Here is a 15,456-nt window from a genome sequence, read left to right as displayed (position 1 = left end):
TTTTGTTTTGTGGTCTGGAGCATCACACATGAATCTATGTTACTGACTTCAGAAGTATTTCTTTTAAAAGGTTGCTTTCAGCCCTTTGCACGCTGACATAAAAGTGTCGGTGAACACCCTGCCCTGGCTGACGGTCTCAGAACAGGTCGTGGGCCTGTCCTTTACTGTGATGGTGAGACCTGGTGACGCTGGCGGAGATGGAGAGACCGTGAACCTCAGAGGCAGGTGAGACACGCGTGACAAGATGAGCCTCCGTCGGAGGCCTGGAACGATGGCAGATGTCTCTACCCCGCAGTTTGGCTGTTTCATTTTTAAATTACATTATTATTTGTGACTGTGAGTGAGAACACTTGTGAAGGTCAAAGGGCAACTTGTGGGAGTTGTTCTCTCTCTGTCCCTGGGCCCCAGGGATGGAACTCGGGTAGGCAGGCTTGGTGGCAGCACCTTCACCTGCGGAGCCATCACAAGTGACACAAACCAGGAAGCAAAAAAGCATAGGAGAAAAAAAAACTTGGATTCTTTGCCCAGCAACATAGTAAACATAAAATATCTTAGTAGAGAGGAGACATCGCAGCTCTGCCTTGGTCCTCCAGAACGGAAGTGTGCTGGTTTTACCTGTGGAAGCAGGAGCCCAGCCACGTGGTGACCCTTCATGCCTAGTTCCTGCTTTCTGGAAGTGAAAGGGTAGAAGGTGGACGAGCCAGTGAGCCCCAACTCCTGCATGTGTGGCTCAGCGCTGCACACTGCACCTTTTAATCCCATGTTGTTGAGTTTTCACTAGCAGCCATGCGTTTAGTGAATTACTCTGGTCACAAGTAATTCAGTTGCTTGGGTATCACACAGGACTTGCAGTCTGTCTTATTAATTCCAAATTGCAAATTATAGTGAGGAGGGACCCCAAAGAGCAGGCTGTCTGTTGACCGCTTTGGGGTTCTTGCGGGCCACATTAGACACTATGATTGGCATTACCGCTTGCTTGGTGTGTGCATGTGTGGTCTGTGTAGGAGTGCACACTCACAAGTGTGTCTTCTATGCTTGTCCAATTTCAGCTTATTTTCTCACTGAATGTACGGCTATTTCACTAGATTGGCTGGCCACCAAGGCCCGGGAGCCACCAGCCTCTGCTCTGCTTTCCCAGCCTGGGTTACAGACACATGCCACTGTGCCCGCTTCTGCATGGAAACTGTGGATCCAAAGTCACGAGCACTTTACCCTTAGCTGTCTCCCAGTGCCCCAGACTGAGGGACTCCTCTTTGTAAAGCACTCGTGTAAAAAGCAAGTAATACATAAAAGGTGAAAAGTCTGAAATACATCAGCATCGATACACAAGATATTGTCAGCTTGAAGCTGCCACCGTTTGGATGTGAAACGGCCCTTCCAGGTTCCTGTGCTGACAGTGCTAATGGGGAGGTTCTGGAGACTTTAGAGGTGGAGTCTGCTGACAGAAGCAGATCACAGCAAGCATGTCTCTAGGGACAAGGGCCTCTGGTCCCATTCTGTCACCCTCTTTGCTGCTTGGGCACCAGGACGTGAGCCACTTTGCCACACTCGGCACTGTGTCCATCATGGGCCCATGGTGGAGTGAGCTAACCACGGGCCCATGAGCTGGACTAACTGGCCTGTGAATCGTTCATCAGGTCTCTCTGTCATAGCCACGAAAGGTCTAATACAGAAGTCATTCCTAAAACACGACTTTTATTGAATTTTCCATAAATAAGCATTTATTAACTCCTTGACTGACTACCCAGGTGACTCTGCCACCCAAACTTAATTCACAGTTCCTGTGTTCCTTCTGGACTTAGAGCCTAGTGTCTTTACTTAACAAATATTTATAGACATTTTTTAAAAATGCATTTTTCAGTAGCAGAAAACCCTGTGCATAGAATGTAATTACACTGTTCTGTGTCCCGGGATGTGTCATGGGGTGGTATTAGACCTAGAAGCACCCAAAACACCAAGATAAACTGTTTAGCAAGGTGTCGGACTAAATTAGTTTCCCTTTGGCCTGAAAAAAGTTGTCTCTCTCCCCCTTCCCCCATCCCTCCAAAAAAGAAATCTAACCACGAAAGCAACGGATTTCTAAACCCTCAAATGTACAAACACACATCAGGTGTTGGGTCTGTTCCTCACGGAGCGCTCAGAGAAGGCCCTTCTAATTCTGCCTTTCATGGGTGTGTTCTCTGTATAGCTAGTAACCACCTTCTAACCTGTTTCTCATACCTGTGCCCTCAGTGGCTTAGCTCTTGAGCCTGTTTTATAAACTCTGCAGTTGACGTCACACATGTAAACTCACTGCAGTCTGTAACTGCATGGAGACCCACCTTGCGAGCCTCAGATGTATTTCACACATCCCCTCCTCTAGCCAGTCAAATGGGGTTTGAAGGCACCGTGTCACTGCTACAGTGGTTTGACAATAAATCAAGCAGACTCACTATCCACAAAGATAATGAAGCTCCCTCGGGGGAAGCCAGGAGACGTCTCTTCATTTTCCAGGCTCCCTTAGATTGGACCAATATCAAAAATACCCAAAGACAATAATATTCAAACCATTACCCTGAAAGAACTTGTCAGCCATTGGAATTCGTAATTTAAATTTATAAAACTTTAATTCCCTTAGAGCAAAACAAACTTCTCATTACTATCAAAAGTTTCTGGTTAGTGTTTGAACCTAACACCTACAGCTTCAGTCTGCCCACCCAAGTCTCTAGATCTGTAAGCAGAGTCTACACAGCATATAATCCATGATTGTGCATGACGCAAGGGAGGAAAGTGTGAAAACAGTTTCATGACCACTTCCCCTTAGGAGCTTCTTTGTAATTCCTATTTCCAACAAAAAAATTATTCCCTTATTTTAGTTTCACAGACACGAGGATCAGTCTATAATTATACTGCAGGACAGTTTTAAAAATTCGCAAGTCTCTACATAAATGCTTAAAATACCTTACACTGACTGATAAACAGCGTTCTAAATCATGGAGAATTTTTTATAATGATCAAAACATGTAAACTATCACATATTAGAACATCATGGACTCGGCACAAGTCAGGGTCTAGAGGACGGCAGCTGCAGTGGTCGGTTAGGTAGCAACCTTCCCAGGTCTCAGAGCAGACTCAGGGGTCACAGCGCCGCAAGTGTCAACATCATGTAAACTTGTCACCCTTGCAACTAGAGTTCTCATTCAAATGTTCATATTTGCAAGGTTCTTTTTTAAACAATGCACATGGAATCCATATTAAAGTACACTGAAGTTTAAGAAGACAGGCAGGCAGAGTGAAGTCTCCAGGCATCCCTGGGCAGTAACCTGCAGCTCAGAGCAGAAATCTGAGTCGGTGCATAGATGAAGGGAACATGGGCGGCTGTTCCTGGGCCTCTGGGTTTGCAGCAGGATGATCGGCCCCCGTTACCAGGCGGTCACCAAGGTGTTAGTGGGAGGCTCCATGGAGTGTGAGGGAGGGCCGCGACACACACGGGACTTCCAATGTGACATCCCTTTTCTACAGCAACATTCCAAGTCCCTTCATCTGAAGGTGTCTCCACAGCCATTCAGAATGTTCAACTTTGTCTTCATTTTAGTTCCAAATGTTAAACTGAGAACTTTTGGTAATAAAGAATTTCTGATACAGTGGTATTTCACATAGCTTTCATTAAAAAAACAAAACAAACCAGAACTCTTTGGGGTTTCACATGCAGCAGAGTTGCAAAAACTCTTGGACTGGGAAGGGCACCCTGTTTTCCATCCTTACCACAGGAAGAGAAGACCCAATCCTATTGTGTACACAGATACTTGGACACAGACCCTTCAAAAGCACCATGGCACAATACCTTGCCCACAGGACTACTGACTTGTAGACACTTTAGCTTCCTCCGGTCTGGCACACACACGTGCACACACACATACACACAGCCCAACTCAACTGGTTATCACTTCTACTCACATACACGTGCACGCACACACACACACCAACTCAACTGCTCTGGGGCAGTCGTGGACTGCCACCTAGCTACCCACCATTCCTGAAAGCTACATCGTGCGTGGCTCACCAGATGTTCGGGAGTCAGCACACTGACCACTCGTGTCTGTGGAGATGGAAGCGGACTGCCCACCTGAGGCGGGTGCAGGCCCAGCTTCCACTGAGGGTAGGATACTACAGGAAGGTGCCCTGGAGAAGAGACTGCCATGCTGGGACCTCGGTCATCAGGCCTCCCACCAACTCAGAGTTAGCAAATTGCTTTTTAAAAGGAAAAAAGTACATAATTCTTTTTATTAAAATGGGTAATTTCTCCTCATTGCAGACAGGCTTCATCTCATCCAGGATCCTGTGAAAGGATCTGCCTTTGGATTCTCTTCGGAAACAGTGGAGCTACCCAATAGCAGACTCCAACCAAACATTTCAATCCATTTGGTTTTTCTTTTTAAAAATATGTAAACAAATAAGGAACAGGGAACCTTTACTTCCAGGAAGAGTCCAGACACACACAGGCAGAAGAAGGACCAGGACACGTCACTAGGGAAAACCTCTGGCCCCCACGCTGTCCCGTCTGCTGCCAGGGCTCAGTCACTGTCCGACTCCTCCTTGTACTTGGCCCGGATGGCCTGGCCGTTCTGGAGAGGCATTTCTTCATAGTCGCTCCTGCCACAGAAGAGACCTTTGACACGCTGCTCTCTGGCAGAGCTTTTCCGTGTGTGCACGTGTGTGAAGGGCAATCGAGTGTCTCCCTTAATCATTCTCCACCTCATTTTATCTGCCTGTTTGTTTATTTATTGAGGCAGGGTCTCTTACAGAACTGAGCTCACTGATTCAGCTGGAGTGGCTGGTCACCGAGCCCCAGGGATCCTTGCATCCCCAATCCCCAGTGCTGGGACTGGAGACCCACTGAGCACTGGGTCTGACTTTTGTTTGTGTCTTGTTTTATGAGACAGGGTCTCACTATGTAGCCTTGGCTGGACTTGAACTCAAAGATCCTCCTGCCTGTCTCCTAATTGCTAGGATTAAAGGCGTGTGCCACTCCATCCAGCTCAAAGTCTGGCATTTACCTGGGTCCTCAGGCTTATATAGCAGGTATTTACTAAGTCACCTCTCCAGCCCCTGTCTGTTAGCCCTTGACTGCCTCTGTTGTAACACTGCTGTACGGAAAGAACTCCTCTCACAGCCTCCCTCTTAGGGCCTATTCACCTGACACTTGTCCACTCTCCCCAGCGTGACTCTCCACACCTATTAGTTCAGACAGACTTAGTCTGTAGTTACCACACATGGCAGGCCTTGTGGAATGCCACTAAATCCATGCGAAGCACACAAAACAAAGCCATAAAACTCCCTCCGACACTCCCAGGCAACAGTCTAATGCATGGAGACAGTCTCCAAATGCTGTCATTTCAGTAAGCAGAAGCAGGCTGGAATGCACATGGTGACTGTGACTTACCCGTAAATCACATCATCATCAGAGTCGTTCAGCATGGAAAAGGCAGGGTTGTCTTTTAGCTGAGACTCTGAAAAATCAACAAAAGCATTTTGAATAAGAGCATTTTGTGTTATTAGCCCAGGTAGGAGTCCGAAGGAACTAGGACCCAAGTCCTAAACAATCTCAGAGAGACGTGCTGTGAGACTGTGACATCCCGGGCACAGCACTGCCGTGTCCTGTGTTCAGCTGTGAGACTGCTGAACACAGGCTACCATTGTTCGGGCTGCCATTCACCTGCCTTCTCTCTGTCCCAGAGCCCTGCACCTGGGGAAAACCTGAGCCAATGGAAATTTCTGTTTCAGCTCTCTGGACATCGACCCCGACCCGGGTGGCTCACCGTACAGCGCATTCTTCGATGGAGAGTACACGAAGGCCAGCGTGTACAGGTAAAAGTTCAGCAGGCCGTAGAAAGACAGGAATTCCGCTGGTGGTGCGGGTCAAGGGAGAAGCGTGGGTTTGGACACACAAGCCTCCGCCTCCTCCCCCATTCCCCAGAATCCCTTTCTGGGATGAACTACTGACCAGCCTAGGGGGTCCACGGCCCAGAAGCCAGGGTGCCTCAGCTCAGGCTCATGGCTAGATGTCACAAGAACCCTTCGGGGTACATAACTCCCAAAGCACAGGAAGGGGATGAGGTCCTACCAACCCAGGCTCAGGGTGATCCCCACCTCCTCCACACTACAGACTCCCAAGCACCTAAGAAATCAGCGTAGAGCTTAATCACAAGTAATAAAAAAAGCCACCATAAATCCTAAGACACATATGCTTTCCATCCACCTGACCACGGACAGAGCCAAGAGAAACGGTGTGGACTGGGCACAGCAGGAATCGAAGCTCCAGGGCTGAGTGAGCCTTCTACCCAGACTCACAAGCAAACTGTCATCACAGTGACGCTGGTATCCGACTGCACCTGAATGATGCTTAGAAGGAGCTGTTGGCACGCAGAACTCCAACCATCTCTGCCTGTTCCTCAGTGCACGCTCTCTCTCTCTGCTAGAGGGAGCAAGCAGCTCAGGACTGCCTGCTACTGAGAACGGTCCGGTGCGGTCAGCAGTTTGGGTCCAGGCTATGCAGTGACTAACCTTGGGCACGGACTCAGCCCTGCTGTGTGTGAGCTTTCTGTCCAACAAGGAGGACTGACGAAACTCACCCTTCCCAGGGCCATCAGGGAGCCGAGAGAGGGGGCAAGGCATGCCTGAGGCCTGCTGAGCACAGGCCCTAAGGGGCTGACCTATCCCTTGTAAATGTCCAAAGCTAAGGTGTTAACCATGAACACGGGCAGCCCACAGGCCTGGCTCCCCACGACAAGGATATAGTTCTGGTAGTGAGCCGACAGCTCTGCTACAAAGTTGTCTTGCAACACTTGTGCTCCAAACCTTAGGTAGAGGATGACGATGCTGAAAGAGAAGGGGGAACCACGGTGTAAAAACACAGAAGTGCTCGCTCCGTTAAGACTTAACAGGAAATTCTACACACATACCTATGCGACCCTCACGGTCACTCTGGCTCCCGGGAAAACACATCTGCTATGTGCTGCTCAAGCAACTAGAAAAGCAGTGTGGGCACCCGCTGGACGGCTTTGACAGTCCCTGCAACTTATTCAAAGACAGAGCTGCCTGGGGGACGGCTTTGTGGATGGCCGCCTGCCCCGACAGCCCGACAGCGGCTTCTCATTGGTGTCTGCTGACAGCTCACGTGGGATTCTCTCTTTAGCACCAAAAGGGTCTTGAGGCCCAGACACACCTCAGGGAACTTCGAAGGACGTGTTTCCCTGAGGTGGGTCACTCCATGTGTTTGGTAGGGTTAGATCGAGGAGGGAAAAGTGGGGCTAATGGCTTCACCAGCCAGGACCTTCAGGATGGAACATTTATAACCTAGGCCATTAAATAACTTTTTTTGGTTTTAGTTTTTTGAGACAGGGTGACTCTGGGTAGCCCTGGCTGTCCTGGGCGTACTCTGCAGACTGAGAGGGCATACTCTCTCGAACTCAGAGATCCACCTGTTTCTGCCTTCCACATGCTGGTATTAAAGGTGTGTGCCACCACAGCCTGGCTGTTACATAACTTTAATCAGGAGCCCTCTGCCTTCGTGGATATGTGTGGCCACAAGAACCCTGAATTAACTTCACACAGGAGATAACAGGCAGGATGGGAATATGTCCTACAGCTGGGGAAAGGCTCCATGCCTGCCATGCCAGCATGAGAACCTGAGTTCGGATCCCAGTGCCAGGTAAAAGCTTGGGTGGTGAAGGGCATCTGTAAGCACTTGGGAAGCGGGCTGGAGGAGCGCGGGGCAGACTGTTGGACAGCCAGCTCAACAGTTAGAGAGCACGGGGTCCAGTCAAGTCCCTGTCTCTAAAACAATAAGATGGAGAACTGGGCTGACCAGATGGCCCAGTAGGAAGAGATGCCTGAGGCCAGGCCTGATGACCTGAGTTTTTCCTATGGACCGCACATGGGAGGAGCAAGCAGCAGAGAATCTTTTCCTCTGATACATTCTACATACGTGTACCACCCCAACATACACAGTGCATTAGTGAATTAGTTCATATAAAATGAAAGAGGAAAACACTCATGTTGACTCTCTGGCTCCAAACACACATGTGTACACACTCAGACACACACATGCATACACACTCAATCACACCCTGATGCACACGTGTGCACGCCCCCACACAGACGTGCATGCCCACACCTACACACAATAAGCCTTACCTAATAACAAGCACTACAAAGGTCAATGCAGTCAAGAACTTTAACCTGAGGTCTGAAAAAGAAGGAGACATTCGCATTAACAAAGTCCACCTCACCTCAGAGTCTGAAAGACACAAAGACAGTAAACAAAGCCACCCCTGGGCAGGCCCTCTTCCTTGCATGCTCTATGCGTGTTCGACTGTGGCTAGGGAAGACCACACACAGTGGAGCCCAACACAGTGGTTTCAGACAAAGGACCCTAAATCTTGTGCCTTGCTCTGGTCAAGGACAGTACTATTTATGGCCCTGATAGATCTCTGGCAGTTCTCACAACCCTGTCACCAGGGACCACTGGCTACTACTTTAAAGGCTTCTTTCCAAATTGCCAATCCTTCCTGAGGCATCTCATGGCTTTCTAGAGCCAAAGGCTTGCAGGGCTGTGGCACCTGCTGCCCATGTGTCCCAGAGTGGCACTCACCCACATAAGGCATGTGACGAAGCTCAGAGCATGCCCGCACTACCAAGAACAGGAGGTACAAAATGTACAGAGCGGCTACCACCATGAAGAAAACCTTCATGCCCTGGAATAAAGGAGATAGCTGAGGGTGAGACCAGGTGTCGGAGTGTCGAGGCCCGGTGTGGTTAGAGGTGACCCCCACTGCCACAGCACCAGGAAGGGCTCCCCAAGCACAGGCATCTCATGCCAAGGCCCCTCTAATCCACGCACCAGTGCTTTGCCTAGAGCCTGAGGCAACTGGTGGCAGCCACTGAAGCCACCCTGGGGTGGGGCCTGCTGCCTGTGCTACTGAGGGCAAAGGTTATGCTGACAGGGCTGGACCCGGCTGGTCCTCATGTAAGTCTTGACTGTTCCAGGCCTTGTGCTCCTGAGAAGGAGGGGCTGAAAGGAAGATTCTAGGAGAGCTCAGGTCTGGAAGCATTCATTCCCGTCCATGGCTTAAGGACAGGAACACCCTTATCTGAGGGCAGGAAGTCAGTGGCTCCCGTGAGAGGGTGACGTGTGCTCTCCTCATGGAGCCTTCTTGACTGTGGAGCTCCTCTATGTGGGAGCTTGCACCCTCTCCTGTCCTCCCTGAAGAAGAGTCCCTCTCTTATGGTCACAGCCTCGAGGCTGGGGGCTGCAGGTCAGGGGCCAGGATTCTGCTTCTGCTGTGGAAGAACCTTTGGTCTGGGTTCCTGTCCTCATAGAGGGGAGGGGCAGGACAGCTGTCCCCAGCACCCTAGCAGTCTCTGACCCCTGTTGTGTCCTTCAGTAAAGGATGTGGGCTGCCCCCTGCTCTTGGACCGTCCCAGCTCCAGTCCAGAGAGCCTGGCTGGGAAGGGCTCACCAGCAGTTCAGGACAGAGCCTCGACTGTGACATTTGGCCAAGATCTCTGCATTCCTTGTATGATGGAGGAGATTGCACTACTGACCCATTTTACAGATGAAGAAACAGAGTGGGCTCAGTCACTGGTTGAGCCTGTAATGGCCTGGGCTGCATACCCTTGCAGTGTAGCTCCTGACTCTGCAGCCCTCCTTCCTGCCTCAGCTTGCCACAGAAATGACGAACCAGGCCAGACAAGCGCAGTGACAACAGCACAGCAGGTCCATCCCACCAGGGCCTCCACATCTGGAAGTGTCACTCCCAATAGCCCCAGCTGACTCCTTCCTGGTCCCATCCCCCACCCAGAAACCCCCTTCAAGCTCTCGCCCTACCTATAGCTGGCTCCAAGCTCCTTCCCTCCACACACAATATGGATTCCCTTTCTGACTAAGCTCCTCCCAGGTATCTTGCCCCAGGTCCCTCATCCCAGAATCCTCTGGTCTCCCCCGATCCTAGACTGGGCTTCTCCAGTCCAGCACCCTCCCTGGCTGAGGTCCTCATGCCTGTGTGGCAAGTACCTACCACATGAGCCATCTCCCTCAGCCTACTTTTCACAGGACTCAGCCACTTTCCCCAGATCTTCCACTCCTGAGCTTCCTATACTCGCCTTTAGACAGCCACTGGAAGCTTGCACTAACAGTGTGATTACAGACCAGAGCGTCATCACGAGCAGGAGCAAAAGTGAGGCCGCATGAACAGCGCTTACCTGAAAGTTTCCCGTGTCAACACGATACTGGTACATGGGATCATGTAATTCATTAAATCTAAAAGGATGATGTTAAAAATCAGATTAATAAGAAAGTTTACCCTGAATTTCATACTCTTCTGAGTTTTTGCTTGTAAATGTACAGCACTTGCTCCCAACACTGGAGGATCTGCAAACAGCAGCTTTTATTTTACACTGAAAAAGTTCCTAGCGCTAAGCCGGGTATGTGGCGCCTGCCTGCTAACTGTCCTGATCAAGAGCATTGATTCTTACAAATATCCCTTATATAGTTCAAGAGCTATCTCTTATACAAATTTACTTTTTAAATTATGCATATGTATGAGTTCCTGGGAAGGATGTGTGCACGGAAGCGTAGGTTCTTGGGGAGGCCAGAGGTGAAGGATCCCCGGAGCTGGGGTTAGAGATGGTTGTAAGCCACCTGATGTGGGCACTGGCAAGTAAACTTAGTTCCTCTGGGAGAGCAGTACACTAACTGCCGAGAAGTCTCTCCAGCTCTAGGACCTATTTCAATGGCATGCGTGGGCACATGGGAGAGATGAAGGCAGAGCAAGCAAAAAGAAAAGAGAAAGCAAAAAAGAAGGAAAGAAAGAAAGAAAGAAAGAAAGAAAGAAAGAAAGAAAGAAAGAAAAAAGAAAGAAGGAAAGGGAAAAAGTGTACTATAACCAGGCAGTGGTGGCGCACACCTTTAATCCCTGCACTCGGGAGGCAGAGGCAGGCAGATCTCTGAGTTCGAGGCCAGCCTGGTCTATAAGACCTAGTTCCAGGATAACTTCAGAATTAGCATTGGGGGCTAGGCTGGCAGAGAAGGAAGTGACTTGGATGGCATGAAGTCTTGTCGGGGTCATTGATCATGCACAAGGCATGAACGCCATCAAACCGCACAGGGTCAGGGGCCGAGCGGTGTCTCTGGGGAGTTAGGCAGTGATGCACAGCTCCAGGAGCAAAGCCGTTTCACCAAAGGGGGACAGTCTAACCAGGGTCATGTGCGTGTCCAAAGCTGAACAAGGGTCAGAAAACCTGAAGATGCAAGAGGGAACCCCAGTGTCTCTGCTGGGCAGTCCTGGGTGCTGTCCCAGCAGACTAAGGCCTTTCTAACTAAAGAAGCCCAGGATGACACAGACTTTCTCCCTTCCCGCCTTACACTAGGAGATCTTTCAACGTGGGCCACACAAGCCAAGCCCAGTTGGATCCAGTTGTCTGACTACACATGAACCGGAGCAGAGGCTGTCATCTGGATGAGATCACAGGGCAGGCAGGTCGAGTCTGCCCACTGCTGTCAACACTTTCCAGGGGTGACTGTTTCACACCCAGTAGCATTCATTACTCACGTCTGCCATATTCCCAGTGTAACGGAAGCCAGCCACAACAGTCCAACAATGAAGAATTTAGGCAAATAGAAGGTTAAGCATTTTCTTTCTCCCTAAAAAAAAAAGGGTAGGAAAAAATAAGAAATAGAGCAAACAGTGACTAGCCCCTAACCATCTACACAGCAGCGCAGGCCAGGGAGGGTCTCAGGACACCACTCGTCCTGAAGGATGACCGGCATCGGACGAGGAGATGGTCCGTCTGCTTACCTGCACCCGTACCCCGTGGTACGCGCACAGCCAGAAGAGCAGCAAAGCACACAGGAACAGAGACTGGAGGAGGAGATGGTCCGTCTGCTTACCTGGACCCGTATCCCGTGGTACACGCACAGCCAGAAGAGCAGCAAAGCACACAGGAACAGAGACTGGAAGAGGTCGTCCAGCATCCCTGGGAACCAGCTGCTCACCAGGAAGGAGAGCGGGAAGAATGGGTCTGGAAGGCAGAAGACAGAGCATGGGCAAGAACAGGGTTGGCTGGCAGTCCGCACAGAGCCCCCAGCCTCTGATCCGGGAAAGTACAACAATGAACTCTGAGCTCAAAGGTGATTTTGTTTTCTGAGGGTCTGAAAGCCACTGGGCAGATTGAAACAATGATCCTAACAGAGAGAGAGCCATCTGCCCCAGCACCGCAGCTCAGGAAGCAAATGCTTTCTGGAATGGGGACAGAGGAGGAGAGCCACACGCATGCATGGGCACCTCAGCCAAGTCCCAAGACTGCTGAGTCTGCAGGTCGTCCAAGCTCTACTACCCAGGCAATTTGTGTCTGCTCAGGAGCCAAGCATCTGCTATGGCTGTGTAACATGGTGCCTGGGGAGCAGGAGTCCCTGCGGACACACCTGGGGTCTCTGGGACCAGGCCAGCTCTGGATCTGGAGGGGAAGCTCTGACACGAAAGTGGCACCCACCGTTGTACAGCAGCAGCAGCGGCAGGAGGACCGACATCCACTTCTGCTCGATGCCCCAGTCTCTCATGGAGAACTTGCGCAGGGAATGTGCAAACAGGCACTGCAAAGCAAATGGCCGGTGACTTTCAGCTGGGCGCTGCTCCCCAGCAGGGCGAGTCTCACCCCAGCAGGGTGACACCGGGCAGGATCCACTGAGTTATTGGTTAGAGTGGCTACTGAGGTCCCACCAGCTGTCGGTGACAGCCAAGACAGGGTGAGATATGTCACATGCTGTTTCCACGAGGCTGTGAACTTTCTGCAAACAGAGAGCATGCCCACCCCTTGCATTTCTGCTTGGGCTGCTTCGGTCAGGCCTGTTCCCACACGGAGGCTCGCAGGGCTTCCCAGGGCACAAGCCCATCTGCAGGTCACCTACCCAGCAGGACAGTTGACAGAGGGCACCATGTACTAAGGATGACATCAGGATCCCCAGGGGAAAGCCAAGAGCAAAGCCAGGCCGCAGTCAGAGGCTGAGCACGTCTCCCCTGTGTGTAGGGCCCTTGCGAGAAATGTCTTTAGACAGCTCAAATGCTGTACATGTTACATAGGGGTTATTTTTCCCTGTCATCTCATATAAACTAATAATTTTCTGGGCTGCTTGAATTTCCTGGCCTGGGGCTGTTTTTTTCCCAGTACAGGCTATCTGCTAATGTTTAGGACTCTTCTCCATTTAAGAACAAACTTCGGTCTGTGATTACCAATCTCTGGGCCCCAAGAGACTCCAGATACCAGACAGCCCTCAAAAAATAAATAAATAAATAAATAACAACCAACCAACCAAACAAACAAACGAATGGGGGTGGTGGTGGAGGATTTCTGGGAGACGAAGTGTGAGGTCAGTGGTCCTGTTCTCTCTCCATGGCCCAGGCAGGGCACAGCCACCCTAGCCTGACTCAAGGGTCCAGGCCCTGCCTCCATGCACCCTACAGTAGATGCCCGTGTGCTGCTCTCCACTGTGGCCTATAATATGCCAGGGGTGCTCTCTGTGTCCGCAGAGAGGTCATCCCCACACAGTGCAGATGTGACCACAGTCCCTGTCAGCACGAGGGTGCACAGCAGCTGACAACAGAACACGGCTGTCAGATGTCAATCAGCCACTTGACCCGGTGCACTCCGCCTGCAATGTCTGCACTCCTGTTCTCAGACGCCCTTTCTGTGCTTGAACACCCCCACAGTGTGTGTGCTGTGGGCACAGATTTCAGGTCCCCCACAGTGTGTGTGCTGTGCGCACAGATTTCAGGTCCCCATGAACCGCTTCTCTGCCAGCTTTTCCTTTAACCGTCCCAAAACTCAAATATTCAGAATAATTTTCCAAACATAAAAATCTAATTGGAAGCTGCTGAGTGACCCTCCAACAAGGCCAACTCCTTTCCTTAACGGTTGAGTGATGTTTACCTTGTGATGATGGGTATTTACTAGACGCCAGTGACCGACAACACTTCTTACACTACACAGAAACACCCATGGAATGATTCACCACCCATTCTTTTTGCAGCACAGTGCCTCAGTGGACACAAACTGGCTAGTAATGCCCAGATGGACCACTAGAGGACCTAGCTCAGCGTCTGGGTAAAGCTCCCTGGAGCTTGCTCTCTGCCAATAGGAACTTCACAGATTAGCCTCATCCCCAGTGATGCGGGGGAGGGAGCCCCCAGGCACACGGTACTCACAGTGACGATAAAGGTGAGCACCACAAACACGAAGCGGAACCAGATCTCCAGCTGGGAAAACGCAGGGTTGTACGTCTTCCACTGAAACAGGAAACAGATGTATGTGTGGGGTTGGGGTGGGCGGGACAGGGCAGGGCAGGACTCAGGTGGAGTGGGTTGTGTGAGCATGCTCCCCAAGACACCAAAAGTCAGATCTGCACCCAAAGGGAGAACTCCTGACTGATTATCAGAGACAGTCACCCCATGGTGAGGGCACAGGGAGGCACACCTGACATTAGTAACCATCCCTGAGGAGCTCAAAATGCTTTTTCCTTCTGTTTTCTCACAATGTTACAAAATTTTAAAAAAAATTTTATTTCTCTATTAAAGAACAGATTTTAAAAAGCCAGAAGATGGTGGTGTAGCACTTAGAAGGCAAAGACAGGGGATCTCTGAGTTCGAGGCCAGCGTGGTCTCCAGAGTGAGTTCCTTGACTGCCAGGGCTATACAGAGAAACCTTGTCTCAACCCCCCCCCCAAAAAAAAATTCTTAAATACTAAGAACTTTTTGAAATGGTTTTATATAGTGAATATGGCAGATAAACTATTCTATAATCATTTGAATTTCAGATTTCCTATCAAAAGTCAGCCTTGCCAGTCTTTACATGAAAAGAAAGCAGACTTGTGTTGTATGCATGTGTGAGAAGTATTTCCTAAAATACTTAAGGAAAATATATAAATATGAATGTGCGATCCTAACAGTCCTGTGGGCTGTGCTGCCGAGTAGGCCCTGGCTGGCTTGGCCTGTGCTGCAGGGCCCCGACTTCTCCATTTCTGTGCCATTTGTTTAAGCTATTCTTGGTTCCACACACTTAAAAAACTGGTTTTCCAAAATAAGCCATATGAGGCACTGATGTTCCCAGGCACCTAACAAGGCAGCCGCAGGAGCGTGTGAACTCACCGTGAAGTTCATCTCCCTGATGGGCTGGTTCAGGTGCTCAAATCCCACAGTCACTGTGTACTGCGTGTAATTCAGGTAGCCAAGGTGGGCCACAATGATTTCTGCACATTTCTGAAAGAAAGGAGGTTCACGTCATCAAAGCAAGTGGAAAGGACCCTCCTACCCACAAACCCAAAGTGACTCATTCCAACAACAGATGAGCAGAACACATCCTCTCAGGAGAACTCGCCAGAAGTTCGGGGAAAGGCAGATGCCAGCCAAGGACAGTTCCTAGAAA

General features: G+C 50.2%; 1 protein-coding gene across 2 annotated transcripts in view; it reads right to left on the bottom strand.

Annotated features, from left to right (window-relative positions):
* Positions 1 to 2,580: 2,580 nt before the first annotated feature.
* The window catches only part of Tmem181 (transmembrane protein 181), a 54,588-nt gene continuing 41,712 nt past the window's right edge, over positions 2,581 to 15,456 (bottom strand). For both annotated transcript variants that reach the window (XM_087912252.1, XM_087912255.1), the window contains exons 6-17: positions 15,180 to 15,290; positions 14,241 to 14,321; positions 12,532 to 12,631; positions 11,930 to 12,060; positions 11,592 to 11,683; positions 10,243 to 10,300; positions 8,633 to 8,735; positions 8,176 to 8,227; positions 6,776 to 6,858; positions 5,799 to 5,888; positions 5,423 to 5,489; positions 2,581 to 4,632 (exon numbers count right to left, since the gene is read on the bottom strand). In XM_087912252.1, coding sequence (XP_087768378.1) covers positions 4,554 to 4,632; positions 5,423 to 5,489; positions 5,799 to 5,888; positions 6,776 to 6,858; positions 8,176 to 8,227; positions 8,633 to 8,735; positions 10,243 to 10,300; positions 11,592 to 11,683; positions 11,930 to 12,060; positions 12,532 to 12,631; positions 14,241 to 14,321; positions 15,180 to 15,290 — 1,047 coding nt within the window. In that variant the 3' untranslated portion in view covers positions 2,581 to 4,553. The remainder of the gene's footprint in view (positions 4,633 to 5,422; positions 5,490 to 5,798; positions 5,889 to 6,775; positions 6,859 to 8,175; positions 8,228 to 8,632; positions 8,736 to 10,242; positions 10,301 to 11,591; positions 11,684 to 11,929; positions 12,061 to 12,531; positions 12,632 to 14,240; positions 14,322 to 15,179; positions 15,291 to 15,456) is intronic.

This window comes from Myodes glareolus, chromosome 1, assembly GCF_982192425.1.
Source record: "Myodes glareolus chromosome 1, mMyoGla1.1, whole genome shotgun sequence".
Taxonomy (NCBI): Eukaryota; Metazoa; Chordata; class Mammalia; order Rodentia; family Cricetidae; genus Myodes; species Myodes glareolus.
This window is presented reverse-complemented; position numbering and strand designations above follow the sequence as displayed.